The sequence below is a fragment of the Zonotrichia albicollis genome, chromosome 1 (assembly GCF_047830755.1).
Source record: "Zonotrichia albicollis isolate bZonAlb1 chromosome 1, bZonAlb1.hap1, whole genome shotgun sequence".
Classification (NCBI taxonomy): Eukaryota; Metazoa; Chordata; class Aves; order Passeriformes; family Passerellidae; genus Zonotrichia; species Zonotrichia albicollis.
This window is the reverse complement of record NC_133819.1, coordinates 37,277,040-37,292,597: the sequence shown is the minus strand read 5'-3', so window position 1 is coordinate 37,292,597 and position 15,558 is coordinate 37,277,040. Positions and strand designations below refer to the sequence as shown.

The 15,558-nt window shown below is 40.0% G+C and overlaps 1 protein-coding gene across 2 annotated transcripts in view; it reads right to left on the bottom strand.

The window, feature by feature from the left end:
- The window catches only part of KAT2B (lysine acetyltransferase 2B), a 41,076-nt gene that overhangs the window by 13,153 nt on the left and 12,365 nt on the right, over positions 1-15,558 (bottom strand). For both annotated transcript variants that reach the window (XM_074538277.1, XM_074538285.1), the window contains exons 3-10: positions 12,627-12,772; positions 12,011-12,100; positions 10,116-10,297; positions 7,694-7,885; positions 5,119-5,225; positions 4,403-4,528; positions 2,841-2,977; positions 849-1,057 (exon numbers count right to left, since the gene is read on the bottom strand). In XM_074538277.1, coding sequence (XP_074394378.1) covers positions 849-1,057; positions 2,841-2,977; positions 4,403-4,528; positions 5,119-5,225; positions 7,694-7,885; positions 10,116-10,297; positions 12,011-12,100; positions 12,627-12,772 — 1,189 coding nt within the window. The remainder of the gene's footprint in view (positions 1-848; positions 1,058-2,840; positions 2,978-4,402; positions 4,529-5,118; positions 5,226-7,693; positions 7,886-10,115; positions 10,298-12,010; positions 12,101-12,626; positions 12,773-15,558) is intronic.

Below are 15,558 nucleotides of genomic sequence, written 5' to 3'. Positions count from 1 at the left end.
CTTCACAGAATCTTCCAGGAGCCTGCTCCAGGGCGGGCTTCCCACAGGACCACAGCTTTCCTTCGGGCATCCACCTGTTCCAGCATGGGGCTCCTTCACAGGCTGCAGAGGGACACGCGCCTCCCCAGGGTGTTCACCGTGGAAGGTTAAACTGGTGGAGCAGTTCACGGAGAACTGCAGCCTGTGGGAAGGACCCATGTTGGAGAAGTTCATGGAGAACTGTCCGTCATGAGAGGGACCCCATACTGGAGCAGGGAGAGAGTGTGGGAAGTCCTTCCCTGTGGAGGAAGAAGCAGCAGACATCACAGGGAAACTGATTGTGGCCTCCATTCCCCATCCCCCAGCACTGCTTGGGGGAGAAGGCAGAGAATCATGAATGCAGCTGAGTTTGGGAAGAAGGGAGACATGGGGCAAAGGTATTTTAAGATGCAGTTTTTATTTTCTCATTATCCTATTCTGATTTGATTTGTAAAAAATTAAAGTAATTTCATCAAATTGAGTCTATTTTGCCTGTGATAGTTATCAGTGAGTGATCGCTCCTTGTCCTTCTTTTCAAGAACTTTGTACTTTCTCTCCCCTGTCCAGCTGAGGTGGGGAGCAATGGAGCAGGTTTTGTGAGAATCTGGCATCCAGCAAACGTCAACCCATCACGGTCCCACAAGAAGCCACTTATTATTAATTCAGCCACCGAGAAGGCACTTGGGTACAACACAGTTAGATTGACTAGGAGTTATGAGGGCTTGAAAAGATGGCAAAAGCACAGCAGAGGCAGAGCTGCTCTCCATTCCTCTTCTGCTGCAAACAGCACCAGACTCCCTCTGCCTCACAGGCAGTCCAAGGATACGCACGGATCAAAGACCAAGCGGGTGATGTATTCCTTCGGCATCCGAGGCAGCTGATGGGAGAACACGTTCTGCAAACCAACCAGCCACATCATGATCTTCTTGTTGGGCTTCTGGTTCAGGGAGTTGCCTACCACGTGGAATTCAATCACCCCCCTGCGCTCCTCCAGCCTGGCGGCCTCGTCCCGGGCCGAGTGTGCCGAGAGGAAGTTGGTCTGTGCCACACAAACGAGGAACAGAATCACAGTTTTGGGATTTCACATCCTCTGACAGAACAGCCTTAATGAACAAACAAATAAACCCCACTCTCTTTTTCCAACAGAACTGCCAATGACTGCCTCTGTAATGTAGCTTTGCAGGAGGGACACCATCAAATAAGCCAGATGTAAGTCTGCACTACAGTCTACAAAGACCAATCTGAATTTATATTGATACAGATTAGATAACAACAACAATGGCTATGACTCAAAAAGTTCCAAAATCCCTTGAGGGATAGCACACATCTAGTTTAAGCCTTTGCCACTAAGTCTTCATATTTGCTTTACTCATAGCCAGCTTGGGCATGACTTGTGGATTCGCCTACACATACTGCAAATCACACATTTTAATGGCAGCACAGGAAAAGTAGGTCTTTTCCATTTTATTAGTGCTTTCCACTATCTCTGCCACTACTGTAAGAGCCTCAAAAAAATATTTTAATTCCTACAGAATTTTCTGTTACATATCTAGCAATTGCATCTATATATCTAAATGCATATTAAATTAATACAGAAAATGTATTTAGCTTATTTTTTTTCAAGATCATTTTACAATGCCAAAACATCTCTGTATGAACATACTGTTTACTTTTTTGAGCAAAGTTTCACTGCTGGGTTTCTAGTCACTGCCAGCCCCAACAGCCAGGCTGGCACAGCATTTGTAATATGCAGAGCCATCAGTCACAGTACATAGTTTGAATAAGAAATGTAGGTGGTTCCAAATCTTCAGCAGTTTCTAGCTAAATCTTGGCAAATGAGCTGCTGGCAAAACATAGCCTGGCAGAGAGAACAGAAGGAGGAAAAGCCAGCCAAGGAAAAAAAGTGCAATTCTGTACATGGCACAATTCTGCAATTCTGTTTGTTTTTCTCTTCCAGTTGGAAAAAAAAAAAAAGAGCAACTGGGGAAGACAGAGCAAATAACTGTTTAGATCAGTTCCTGCACCAGAGAGAGGTTTTAACTTTGGATCTTTCATTCTGCTGCAATACTTGAACCCTATTTAACCTTAACAAATCACCTTTTTATAACCTTAACAATTTTTTAATTTAAAAATTAAAAAAAAAAAATTAAGGTTAAAAAAATTTAAGGTTCAACCAGTGGAGCAGTTAATGAAGAACTGCAGCCTATGGGAAGGACCCATGTTGGAGAAGTTCATGGAGAACTGTCTGTCATGAGAGGGACCCCATACTGGAGCAGGGAGAGAGTGTGGGAAGTCCTTCCCTGTGGAGGAACAAGCAGCAGACACCACAGGGCAACTGACTGTGGCCTCCATTCCCCATCCCCCAGCACTGCTTGGGGGAGAAGGCAGAGAATCATGAATGCAGCTGAGTTTGGGAAGAAGGGAGACGTGGGGCAAAGGTATTTTAAGATATAGTTTTTATTTTCTCATTATCCTATTCTGATCTGATTTGTAAAAAATTTGTTAAGGTTAAAAAAATTTGCCTTTTTAACCATCCTGTAACAAAAGCACCTTGCAGGATAACCTGAGATCTATGTTCTTACTATCAATAGTTCACAAGTCTCTTTCCTAACTGTACACAAAACATTAAAAAAAAACTGTAGAACTATTTTTCATGTTTATGATGTATTTCACCAGTATTTTTTGTTCCCCAAATCATATCCTTTCAAAGTCTATTTTTATTGACAGGACTCTTAGCTTATCACATTCTATCCATGTGGAACATTTACTAAAAACAGACCATTCACAAACAGACCATTTGCAACACCAAGCCTATATCTCACCTCTGGCCCAAGCATTGCTGCAGGATCTGTAATTGTTGACATTACTTCATTGATTAACTCAATGGGGATATCTCCTACAACCCTTGGTCTCTTTGAATCCTCCAGAGAATAGGGTTCATTATTTTTTCTCTTTTCCCCTATGAAACAAAACTCGGACACGTTAGAATTCACCAAAATGTCACAAACAAGCACTATGAAGTCTAGCACATCTGTTATATCCTCTAGTTTATATGACAAGTTTGAGGTTTGGTGTTTTGGGATTTTTTGGGGGGGGAGGTTTATCCCTATAGACAAGGAGAAATAAATGAAATCTGGAAAATATTTATCACTTCTCAATTTCCACTTTGCACTGAGGTATTAGCATGAAGCAGGAAAAATACACCTCTCCTTCCACTACACCTCTGTGAATTCACAGTTAAACCATTTGCTTTTTCTTTTTGCTTCAAAATCCTCTGCATGGAACCTCTGTGCAGCTGTCTGGGAAGGTCAGTGCTCAATTCACAAATTGCAGTGCCTATTTCTTGATAACACAAAACCCCCTTTTAGGATTCACTGGAACTAAGTATCCATCACATAATTCTTTCACCTCTTCTGTAAACCAAGCAGCCCATACAGTCTGATGTGTCATACATATTAAAAAATCCATATAAAATTTCCAAATCAAAATATACCAAGTTAATAATTAACTGCCCTACTGACTGCAGACCCACATGTATTATATAGCAAAAGAAACTAGTTAAATTTATAGAACAGTCCACCAAGGACTAGGAGAGGTACAGTAACAGAGATCCAGCTGCTAGCTCAGGATTATCCCACTCATTATCCTACTCATTCCCACTTCTGAGGGACAAGTAGAGAAATGACCTTAAGGAAAACTGCAGTTTAGGAGCTGCCCTAAGTTTCTCTGTAGTGAACACTGAGACTCAAAATTCACTGTGGTTTTGGTTTTTCTCCTTCTTTGAGGACTCACTTTACATAAGCTTGGGATCATCTCTCTGACCTAGCAACCTCTCTTGACAGGCTCATTAATCCTGAGATGTTTGAAAAAGGATTTATTAGGAGAATTTATGCATCCACCAACTCTTTTCCTTAAAAGGGGTTTTTTTTTTCTTTGACCTAACCTCATTCAGGTTTTAAATCTGACCTAGTTGGTATGTCTGTGTTTTTCTTCATTGCTCAAATATATGCATTTTCAGTACCTTGAAAGATTGAAAAACCCAAATGGGATGGCTCCTTCTACTCCAGCATCATTTAAATGAAATCTCTCCTCATGACTTACAATAGATGTACTCCAAAGAAAGTATTTTTCAAAAACCTCTGACACCACTGGACCTGTCCCCATTTTAATTTAATTTAAACAAACCAATTGGGTTTTTTTGCAAATACAGTTGTGATTTCTATTAGTTGAACACTACCATAGTGGAGAAAAAGGTATGTCTGTGTAAATCTTTCAGCAAAAACACCTCAAGTTTGCTAATGTAGAGTGAAGGCAAAGGTTAGCGTATACTGCAACTACTGATAATATCAACAGAAGTCAAAAGGCAAGGCTCCTTCTCCATTACCTAAGTTTGGGTCAAGGGCAGAAGAAACTTTACAAGCTGGACTCATGTTCCCACTGTTGGATTGCTCCAGAGATGAAGGACTTGCACTGTATGCAACAGATCTTGCAACAGGAGGTGGACTGATAACTGCAGTGACATAAAAAACAAACACAGAAAAAATCAGGTCACGGAACCCATCCTGGTGCTGATGGAAAGACTGTCCCAAAGATGGACACCCACCACCCAAAAAGTAACAGTGAACACTGTGCAAGAGAGCAATGCCACCAGCTCCCAAGTAGAAACATTAAAGCTTTCTCTCACTGTATTTTTCTAAACTGAATTCTACCTAAGGAGGGACTGCTGGATAACAGGGATTGCAAACATCAGGCTTCATCAGTTCACAGTGCTGAGCTGAAGCTAAGAAAAGAAACTTCTTTCACATACCTGCCAAGCCTGCTGGCACTTAGCTTCATGGAAAGGTTTTTTGTAGGGTTCTATTGAAAAGCTAAATCTCATCATTCAGCTCCATCTATCCTATTTACAGTGCTCTAAGACTGGTTGGACAAATCAAACTCAAGAAAGGGAGAGTTTCACCAATTAAGAGAATGAAACTATTATTTTAAAAGGTCACAGATGAACATTTCTCTCTCTCTAATATATACATTAAAAAAGCCCCACATTAGTTCTAAATCATGCAGTTTTTTCCTTTGTGTTACTCATCACTAAATGCCAATTACCTGTCTGGATTCCCAGCTGGCCAGTTCTGGAACTGGACACCATGAAATCCTGATCCCAAATAGGAGAATTCTGGCTGTACACTTCTTCTTCCAGCATAGACAGAAACCTAGGTACAAAACCAGGCAAAATAGCGACTAATGGGATCATTCCAAACAGGTTCTTTTTTAAAATAAGCACTTGCAATGTTTTTAAATTAAAAAACATTACTAAGTCAGCAAGAAAATGCTGTTGGCCAGTGCTATTAAAAAAACCCCCATACATGCAAAAATCACAAGCCAGAGTAGACGTGAAGTATCATAAGTAGAATGCTTCCACTTACTAAACCTTACCTCTGATTACATGCAAGTAGTCTAATTTGCAAGTGCAGGAAGACAGTTACAAACTACATTTACAGAACAAAATTCCACTAACGAGAAAGCTATGAGTTGATTGATGTTATACAATGATGGCAAAATGAGTCTGCTTTGATAAATAAGTATTTTGCAGATGCATTTGCTTTCTGCCTTTGACAGAATCCCAGTGTTACTAACAATGCTCTTAGGAAGATATTTTCATTCCTTTAAGTGTCCTACTGTAACTTTTAATTGCATGTTTGCGGTTGCATAACAGTATTTTTAACCTTACTTTGGTACAGCTACAGAAACAGCTCGATGTTAAACCTCTCTTAGCATTATTGAATTCCACAGATCAGACTCTCCAGCATCCTCACCCTCTCAGGGCTAATACACAATTCCCTCCCAGCAGCAAGACAGCTGCTTATCCTACATTGCACAAAAGAGGTTTTCAGACCAGAAGCTGACATGGCACATTGCTGTTGTACACATTGCTACTCTCTGGAGTCATCTACATGTATAGAAACTGTTCAGGACTGTTGAGAAAAACTTCCTTGAACAGGATGGGGATTTTCAGGATCCAGTCAGACTCTCATACTGTATATAAAGGACAGCCATACCTAAGCAATGTGCAGAGTTTGCTGCTGTCTGTACAGCTGATAATGGCTAAAAAAGTTTGTAACAGTGACCTGTGACAGAGCAGAAGGACAAATTCAACCTTAGCCAAAGCTCCATTTCCAGGCAGTCCAGAGGCTCTGCCTTCAGCCCCATTAGCAACTCCTTTATAGGTATGCACAGACACAACCCCTGGGTGCTCCTTTTGCCCAAAAGAAGACCCAGGGCAGAGGAGAGCCCTGTGCCAATGCCAGGCTCCATCCTCTGAGACACAGGTCCTCTGCAGGGCTCACTCAGAACCATGCCAGAGGAAAGACAAATGCTTCAGATAAGTACAGCCCATGAAAGATTTAAAACGTTATTCATACTTCCCACAGATCATCTGCAAACAGTATTTGTCTTTTTTTCCCCCAGCAGAATATCAAAAGGAATCATGGTGAATAATAATGCTTTCTAAATTACTGCAAAAGGCTTTAAAAGGCAGTGGAAACAGGGGCACATGCACACCTGCTTCCTCCACAAATCTGCTCCTTGCATCAATGGGGTGTCAGATCCTTTTCTATATCTGTTTCAGGACCTGTATCCACTCTATCCCAAAGATACTGTACATTTTTCAAAGTGGAAAAATAAATTATTAATTATAGGAGGAGCAACAAATCCTGGCTCTACTCGGTTTAGGAAAGTTCATGTTGTTTTTCATTCCCCTGAGCTCTAACCTATCTTCTGGCCCAACACAGTAGCTTGCATAGATAGCATCAGTACCACCAGTCTTCGGTAGGTTCAGTTCATTTGTTGTTAGGAGGGACAGGCTTTTAAAGTATGACTTGGAGAACCAACCTACCCTTGTAAAACAAGGATATATTTAAAGTGATACACTATTTTAACTGGAATTCATTACAATGAATGATCCTGTCATCATCACTACACCTCCTTACTGCCAGTAAAAGTGTTTGAAATTAATAACTATCGAAGTTGAGCATGTTTCAATACCGCTATAGGTAATTATTGTTGTTTTATTGTGAGAGATTGTCATCAACATTCCAGTACTGGAAAAGATACCCAGTATGAAATTTACCAGTTTAGGATTCAATGATGCAGTTTTATACTGACTCCTCTCTAATAACCCCATCTCTTCTGAGGGTGGGGTGACTACTTTGTTCACTATTACAATGTTAAATTAAACTGAAGTTCTTTTAAACTCTGTACAACACTGCCCCTTTTTAATGGTCCATCACCAAAGCAGATGCAAGCATGTTTCTGGAGGTCCATTGTTTCCAAGGACTACAGAAAAAGAAAGTAAGTGACCTACAATACCTGCTAACAGGCAAACAGTACAATCCCTCAGCAATACCAATAATCCTTTTATTCATATTTTTATAAATTTTCATATATATATATATCCATATACATTCATGTTTTTACTTTCATAAAGTAAACCCTAGGACAAAACAAAGCAAGCAGTTTTCCATATAAAATACACTAATCTAAGTTATGGCAGTAAAGAAAGCTGCAGTATCTAGTTGCTACTGAATAAAAAGATAAATTATTTTAAGCTGCAGGTAATTTCTCCCTTTCCACAATGAAGTTGCTGGTTAACTCTGAATGCAGGCACACTGTGACCCCTTACTTTGGAAAATGAGTGAGGATTAGTGTTCGTTTTTCTTGAGGAAGCTTGTCCTTTTCCTGCCTGGCCTGCTCCAGCAGTTGTCGTCTCATTACAGTAAAAACAGAGCGAAGCAGCGTCCTACCAAACACCTGGGTGGTTTCATACCGAGGTAGACTGTCACAAAACTGAGGGACATTGCAGTAACAAAGCCACCTGTAAAGAGGAAAAAAGCCAGATACTTATCACCACCTAACATATGACTTAATGCAATAAAACCACTACCCACATCATTTATAATGCAGCTGAGAGCTATATGACTGTATAAATCAGTTCCACTACAAGGCTGGACAGAGTTAAGCAGCATTTATATTGCCCAGTTTTTTACAGAAATGACAACCAAGTACTTTTAAGTTTCCATATATTATTTTTCTCCGCAGTCTAGTTTACACAAAGTAGTCTTGTTCCAGAGAATAATCATAGATTACAGACAATTCATGGGTATGTCAACGATTCCCTCCACAGCTCATCCATTCAGCCTCACACATCTCCTGCCTCTGACTCCAAAGACCCTCAGCACAGCCTGTTTTACCCTCTAAACTTTTACCTTTCCCCACATAGAGGCCAAATGGGTGACACTTTTAACTAGCTCCATCCCAATCCAACTGGATTCCTGCCCTGGTCTTCCACCAGTTGGCTTCTTCCCATCATACCCTGCCTTGTTACTCTTTCATTACCAGTATCTCCATCCATAATAAACCTTGCACTGAGGAAAATTACAGCATGTCATGTTTCTCTTCTAGGAAAAGAGATTATGGTACCAAAGAGATAACTCCGGAGTACACTGCCTATGTACATCACAATATCTGTTAATTCTGTAAACAAGATTTTGGTATCTGTGTAAGTGAACAGTCATTGGAATCTGGAGCTTTAGCAGAATCAGACCACAACCACTATGAAAGCTCCAGCAATGAAAGGAAAATATTAGGAATTGGATGCAAACATACTGTGCTGGATCTTGCACACATTTCCTCATCCAGACCCAAAGTACAGCCTGTCTCGAAATATTCTCCCAAACTCTTGTGCCTTAATCTTTGCAAACATGTGTTGCAAAAGACTTGTGAGATAGAGCTGTTCACAGACTTCTACTCCCTGTTCTTGGCTGATAAAGCACAGCTCTCAAAACACAAGAATGCATGTGAAACTCTGATACAGTTTCATTCAAATCCTCGGGTTCTCAAATGAAATTGGAACTGCAAAAAATTCAGGTGTGCCCATGGTGCCCAGCAGCACCCTGAGCAGTGCCTTGGACAACACAGAGGAGAGAACTCACAATGACAAGTGAGATTTGGTGGGAAGAGCACTTTGGGTGATGGGGGGACCTTAGGGACTGTGGGCGGCATAGTTTGAGAAAACACAAGTGACAAAATAATTAACAACAAAAAACCACCAACCAGAACAAATTAGCTATCAATTCCTAATGAGATTTAACTCCTACCACCCCTGGCTGACCCCACTTATCACAGACAAATGGAGGTCAAACACCCACCAAACGTGGTCTTAGGAGCACCATGGATTTACAAGCGTCCTTTATGGTGACAGCACATCTGAGTCAGACACAGAGCAGTCTGCTCTGTCACCAGCCAGAGTCTCAACTCACACCAGATTTGCTGCTGCTCTCCCTCATGGAGAGGAGGTGTGGGAGAGGAAAGGCCACCAGGAAAGCAGCCAGAAGGTGGTGCTCACCCTGGGCCAGCAGAGATGTCCGGGGCATTCCTGAGAACAGCGTGCTGACAGAGGTTAACTACCTGCTGCCTGACCTGCAGGACCCTGAACTGCTCTCACTGAACTGCTCACTGGAAAAGGCACTGCGCTACTCCTGTGAGAAAAAGAAAATAAATAGAGACATGTTTCTCTATCCTAGCTCTTCATCCTCCAGCGACTCAGTTATTCCTTTAAATTCTAACAATGCATTAGCTTGATTTTTCAACTCCTCTGTGATTTGGTTTCAAACAGTGATGCTTTACAATGCTAAATGTTATCTTCTCTCTTTTTCTTTTTTAAGTTGAATAATAAATAGAGAATGTTCATGAGGCTCAAACATTAAGACCAAGAGCACTTGACAAATACAAACCTTGCAGAGGCATTGTTAAATACAAGTGTTCTAGCCTCTACTCCCCATTCTTGGAGTATGGGGACACTTGGAACATTCTCTCCAAGTGTTCCAGCCTCTGCTCTCCAAGTAGAGTAAGAGGCTCTAGAGATAAGAGCATATCTCTCAAGACCCAAGGATGCATGTGAAACTGATACAGTCTCACTAAAACCCTTAGGTCGTCAAGTTAAATCCACGGCTGCAAGAATTCGCAAGGTCCATCTATGGCATAAAGATACTGATGTACTCCTGAAGTTTGTAAGGAAGTCTCCCAACAAGCAGAAGCAGCATTACCTGGTATAATTCACTTTATACCCCGCAATATCATCATTGGGTGATCTCAGTCTTCGCTGAGAAGGTGTCTCCAGGTGCCAGTAGTTAATGCGGTTCAGAAACATTTTAGCCAGTTCCACTATTGTTTGCCTTTCCTTTGAGGGTAAGTGGCTAAATTTGTACTGCACAAAATTATTCACACCCTTAAAAAGTAAAAAAAAAATCTGTTTAATAATTTAGCCATGAATTTTACAGAAGCATCCTCAAACATTCCTCACTTTATGTTTATTATGAACTTGCATTGCATGGGAAAGAAAAGAAATATTGGAGACCATGAACTCCTTGCTCAGCTAATCATGCAGATGCCACAGGCTGGTACCTGTGTAGCAGGAGATACATCCAGGTATTTTCAACCTGCCCTCAGCAGCTGATGGAAAGGGAAAGAAGAAGAAATTCCTTCTTTCCTTCCTTCTCAAAGTCAGCGAACAAAGAAAGCTCTGGTAGGCTTTAATCCATACATAAATCAACTATCACCCTCAAAACTCACCATCTACTTTTCAATAATAGATTAGGGCTTATGGACTTCTACTTAAGTTTAGGTCTACAAACCACATTATTTCTTCAAGAAGTCTTAATACCTCACAATCATGTCTCCTCATTGCACTTTGGACACTGTCCAGTTTGAAGAAAAATCTACTGAACACGATTAAAATGGGTGACTAAAAGTGCTGCAACGCATATATTTTAAAAATCCCTTATAATATTGGGGCTTAGCAAATAATTTTGTTTGATTGAGTGGCTGAGCTGCCAAAACCAGAATTGAAAATATTGGTCTTTTTAAAAGCGGAAATGATTTTAAAGTAAGATGTAACAAGAATTATCCTTTAATCTCTATGCTTTATTTTCTTAAGCAACTTGAACATTATGAAGAAATTGACAAAAAATTGCATTGTACAAAACCTTTTTAATAGTGTATTTTAAGGATTAGGAACCATGGGGGATTACATACACATTTTTTGTTTATAGTCAAACTAAAGGAGAAATTAGAGTGAAGACTTCTCAGAAGTTCTGCAATAAAGTGGTTTGATCTTCCTACACACACACACACAATAAGCGAGAGCTGCAAAGAAATCATTGCTACAAGTAACAGTCTTCACATTTAAATTATCCTGCTTAACAATAGAACACCCATTCATCCAGGGATGGGAAAACATGGAGCTCCTGTTTCAGTGAGGTATGTGAGCCTCTGCACTGGAGTCTCACTGGAGTTCATGGGCCCACTTCTCTGCCAGGAGTGCATTCTTAGGAGCTTGCTTAACCAAAAACTGAATTTGTCATATGTTCTTTATCTACTGAGAGTCACAAAAGCCTCAATTATTCTTTGGTTTCAGCTTTGTTTTTTTCTTGTGCAGCCTTTGAAAGAGAAGGCTATGATCTCACTGAATTGGACTGTAACATTTTTCTTGATATACAGAAGGCAAGCTTCATTTTAATATTGGATTTCAAAACTTCAACAGCATTTTTCATCACTTGAAACAAAGAAAGATTAGAACTGCCCACACAAAAGTAGCATTTCAAGTTAATTCTCTAAACCCACAAAAAAAAGTCAGTTTTATTAAAGCCTAAAACCAATGATGAGAAATAGAATACAAATAATGTAACTATTGTACAAACACTAAAAGGAGAACCAAGAGCAATCTCCTATAGCCCCCTATTTGGTCCTGAGCAGAACACAGAAACATCTGCAAAGTGCTTAAAAAATGCCACCAGCGCTTACATTTACAAAAAGAATAACCACAAAAAATCTCAAAACAAGCAAAGCCTCCAAGCCCCTACTAAAATAAAATTTTAAAAAATGTAAATAAACAACAAAAAACTCACCACACACCAACCAAATCCACATTTTGACTCCTTACCTGTTCAATGCTAGGTTTCTCAAATGGGGGACTTTCCAAAGATCCTTCTACTACAGGTTTTCCCATCTGTAAAATGCACTTCCTCAAAAGCTGTTCAAAACACACAAATTTTAAAAAGTTAGTATATTTTCATACAGAGAGTCAATGGAAGTCACAAGGGCACAACACACTGTGAGCAGTGTTGGAATTCTCCTGGCTGTGTGTATATATATATATATCTGCTTGTTTAATCACCTGAATTTGTAATTACTAAACTCCACTGTTTAGTGAAGAAATCACCTTCTCTGAAATGTGTACAAAAGTCTCCTCTGAGGAAATGCAGGCAGCCAAGTTACCATTCATGTCTGCTAACTCTTCCTGGTGTGTCAGGGAAGGAGGCTGCAGTTTATACACGGGACTCAGGGTCATTTCCTCAATCATCTGGATGGCTTTTGGGAGTAAGAATCAGTACATTGCCAGCACCAGAATATCCAGCCCACAGTTACTCAGTAGAGAATCATCCTAGAGAAAAACTGTCTCAGCAGATAAAGTCAATGCATGCCTGAAGGGCAATGAAATTGTCTTATATGTGAGAAAGTGAAAAAATCTGAGAAGATACCCCACAAGTTCAGCTTACTTTGAACAGGTAGAAATAAACTTGCTTGGTGTCTGCATCTTCTTCTTTGTGGACACAGGTGAACAGATATTCCACATCCAATACAATCCCCAGGAGCCTGTTCATTTCTTCTTCAGACACATTCTCCAGGTGAGAAACATGAGCAGCTAAACAGAATAAAAACCCAGACTTGTAAAAGGCTACTGAGAGGACCGATAGCACAACTGTACCCCAGGACATCCCCACCCAATCCTTAACTGTAAAGGCACTGGCCCTGTAATAACCCACTTAAACAGAACACATCTTATCAGAGGTAACTGAAACCTGTGTCACATCACAGCAGTTTGTAAAGGTTGACCAGGGGAGGCAAATTCCACAGCAGAGGAATGGCAGCTGCTTGGAATCCCATCATCTGTTAACACTTGAGGCTGCCTACACAAGTCCTGCTTGTATGAATATGTTGCACTATATAACTACACACATTTTTGTCCTAGAGCTATGCGTTTGAGACAAGGTTTCTTGACTTAAGAAAATAAATCCAGAATTTCCATAAATTATGTAATCCAGATGTAACCAGGACCTTATTTCAGTAAGAATGAAAAAAAGCCAGTTCAAAAAGTATGCCTTTTTGTTTTAAACTGGGCATTATTGGCTAAGTCCCTTGCTTTCATATCATGTAAGATCAAACTGTGCTTTGTGCACACTATATTAACAGAGATTTTGCAGACTGTACGTGCTCATTTGTTCATTTCCAAGTGACAATCTCCCTTTTATCATCTCCAAAGGTAAATACAGTTCCACATCTGTAATGTTCAAAAGCTTGAGGTTTCTCCCTGTAAAATGGGGCATTCATTTCGAGCTCGTTTGAACAACTGGCCCCGGGAAGAAGGAAGGCAGTGTAAAACAAAAAGTCAACTCCCAGAAAGATGATATTTGCATTACAAAAAGCAATGATTTTAGCTGACTCCAGGCCAATGTAGATGGTATGCTTATCCTTTCCTCTGAAAGTACAAGAAAATATCCTTACAAAGAAAGAGAAAAATACTTTTAGTTTCAGGTATATTAGCTTTTTATATTTTAATAAATTTTATCTATATTTACTTCTTAAGATTAACATATCTTTTCAATGGAAATCTGACTCTTTAGTTGGGGAGCTGGTGAGGAAAAATAACACTTGACTTGAAAACGATCACATTTATTGGCCATGCAGCAAAGATGGTTTGTTTTGAGAAGTTTAGTGTGATACCAAAATGCTTAAATTCAATACTTTTATTTGGCTTCAAGTACAAATACATTGTAATGCAGAACCTTAAAAATATGACAGCAACTGTTTCCACTTAAATGAAAATTTATAATATAGTGTCTCAGGCACATGGCCGTCATAAGCTTCCTTTGAGGATAAATATTCTGGGCAGAATAAAATCATTTAACTTCTGTCCTTAAGACAGGTATGAAGGGTTAATATCCCCAGCAGTCTGTCTTGATCATTTGCAAGTAATAAATATTCTTCTAGAGGAGCTTTGCATTAGAAACTGATAACATACCAAAGAAACCTCGCCTTCAACAAATGAATAAAACATCAGCATAAGAAGCCATTTCTATGCAGTTTCCATAACAATACTGAACCTTGACTACTTAGTGGTGTTTAAACATTTTATTAAACTGGAGAATTATTACCTATGCTGTGAATCCAAAAGTTAAGTGTATTACCAGATGTGTTTGCCAAAGGGACAGCAATGTTTATACACCAGGCCAACAAACTATTCAGATGTTCACTGCCCATTCCCAAACTCTGTGGCTGTTAGTAAGTGGTTTATTAAAATTAAAGCTTTGGTACACTGACATCAAATACTGCATCACTCTTGACTAGAGTTACAAGTCCCAATCACATGCACTGCCCAACTGGTACACCTTTCCTCAGTTGCTGTTATGCCTGAAAAAAAATTAAACATCTCATGTATCAGTTGCTAGGGCATGCACAGAAAAGCAAGCAGAAAGAACCAGGCTCAGTGACAGGAAGATATGCAACTTCAGCAAGCAAGCACTGGAGTGCACAAATTAGGAACAGTGAAAACACAGATTAACAAGGAATGTGTCCAGCCTATCTCAAAACACTACAACCAAGAAATACCCAAATATGCTGTGTGAAGGTGCACAGCACGTGGAAACCCAGGGCACTGGGAATATTTCTCGGTCTGATCTGGGGTGCCATGATCCCCAGGGGAGCACTGACTTTGGCCCTCATTCATGGAGGAAGTTTCCTAGACTTCAAGATAGACTAGAATCCACAAAAGTGTGAAATAGATTATAGAGAGTAGTGTAGGTGTATCACTTGGTGAGAAATTAAGGTTTTGGGATTTTTAGTATGTAGTGGATGGAAGCAAGATGGAGGGCACAGGGTATTGTCCTGGGTTTCTTCTTCATGCTTCCTCTTCCTTCTTCTTCGTGGGTTTGGGTGGCATTTTGTATTTGGGCAGAAAAGTCTGCTTTGCAGGCTCTTTGGGATCAGTTATTGGGTTAAAAGGGAAAGTAATCTAGGTGTCAGTTTAGTCTTAAAAGACCTCGGAACAAGAGATTGTTGGCCATTTTGTGCCTTCTAATGAAAAGCTGCCGATCTCACAGTAGTGAGACTGTTTTACTGATAAGAAATAATAAACACCTGAGTCCAAACATGAACTACTGTCTCAAGTGCCTTCAATCCAGACTCAGAGAAACCAACAACAGCAGGAACCAAAGACAGTGATAGGGACAAAAAAAAGAGACTGAATACATATAAGGTGTATTAGCACATTAATTATCTAGTTTTAAAAGTGATTCAAGACTGACAGCATTTACCAATTTAAAAATGCACCCTGCAACACAGGAGAAATAATAAAATAGAAAAGAGTCTCTGACCATGCAACACCTGGTCTTGTGGCTGGTGGACAGTGACTTGTCCCAGCATCTAATGCAG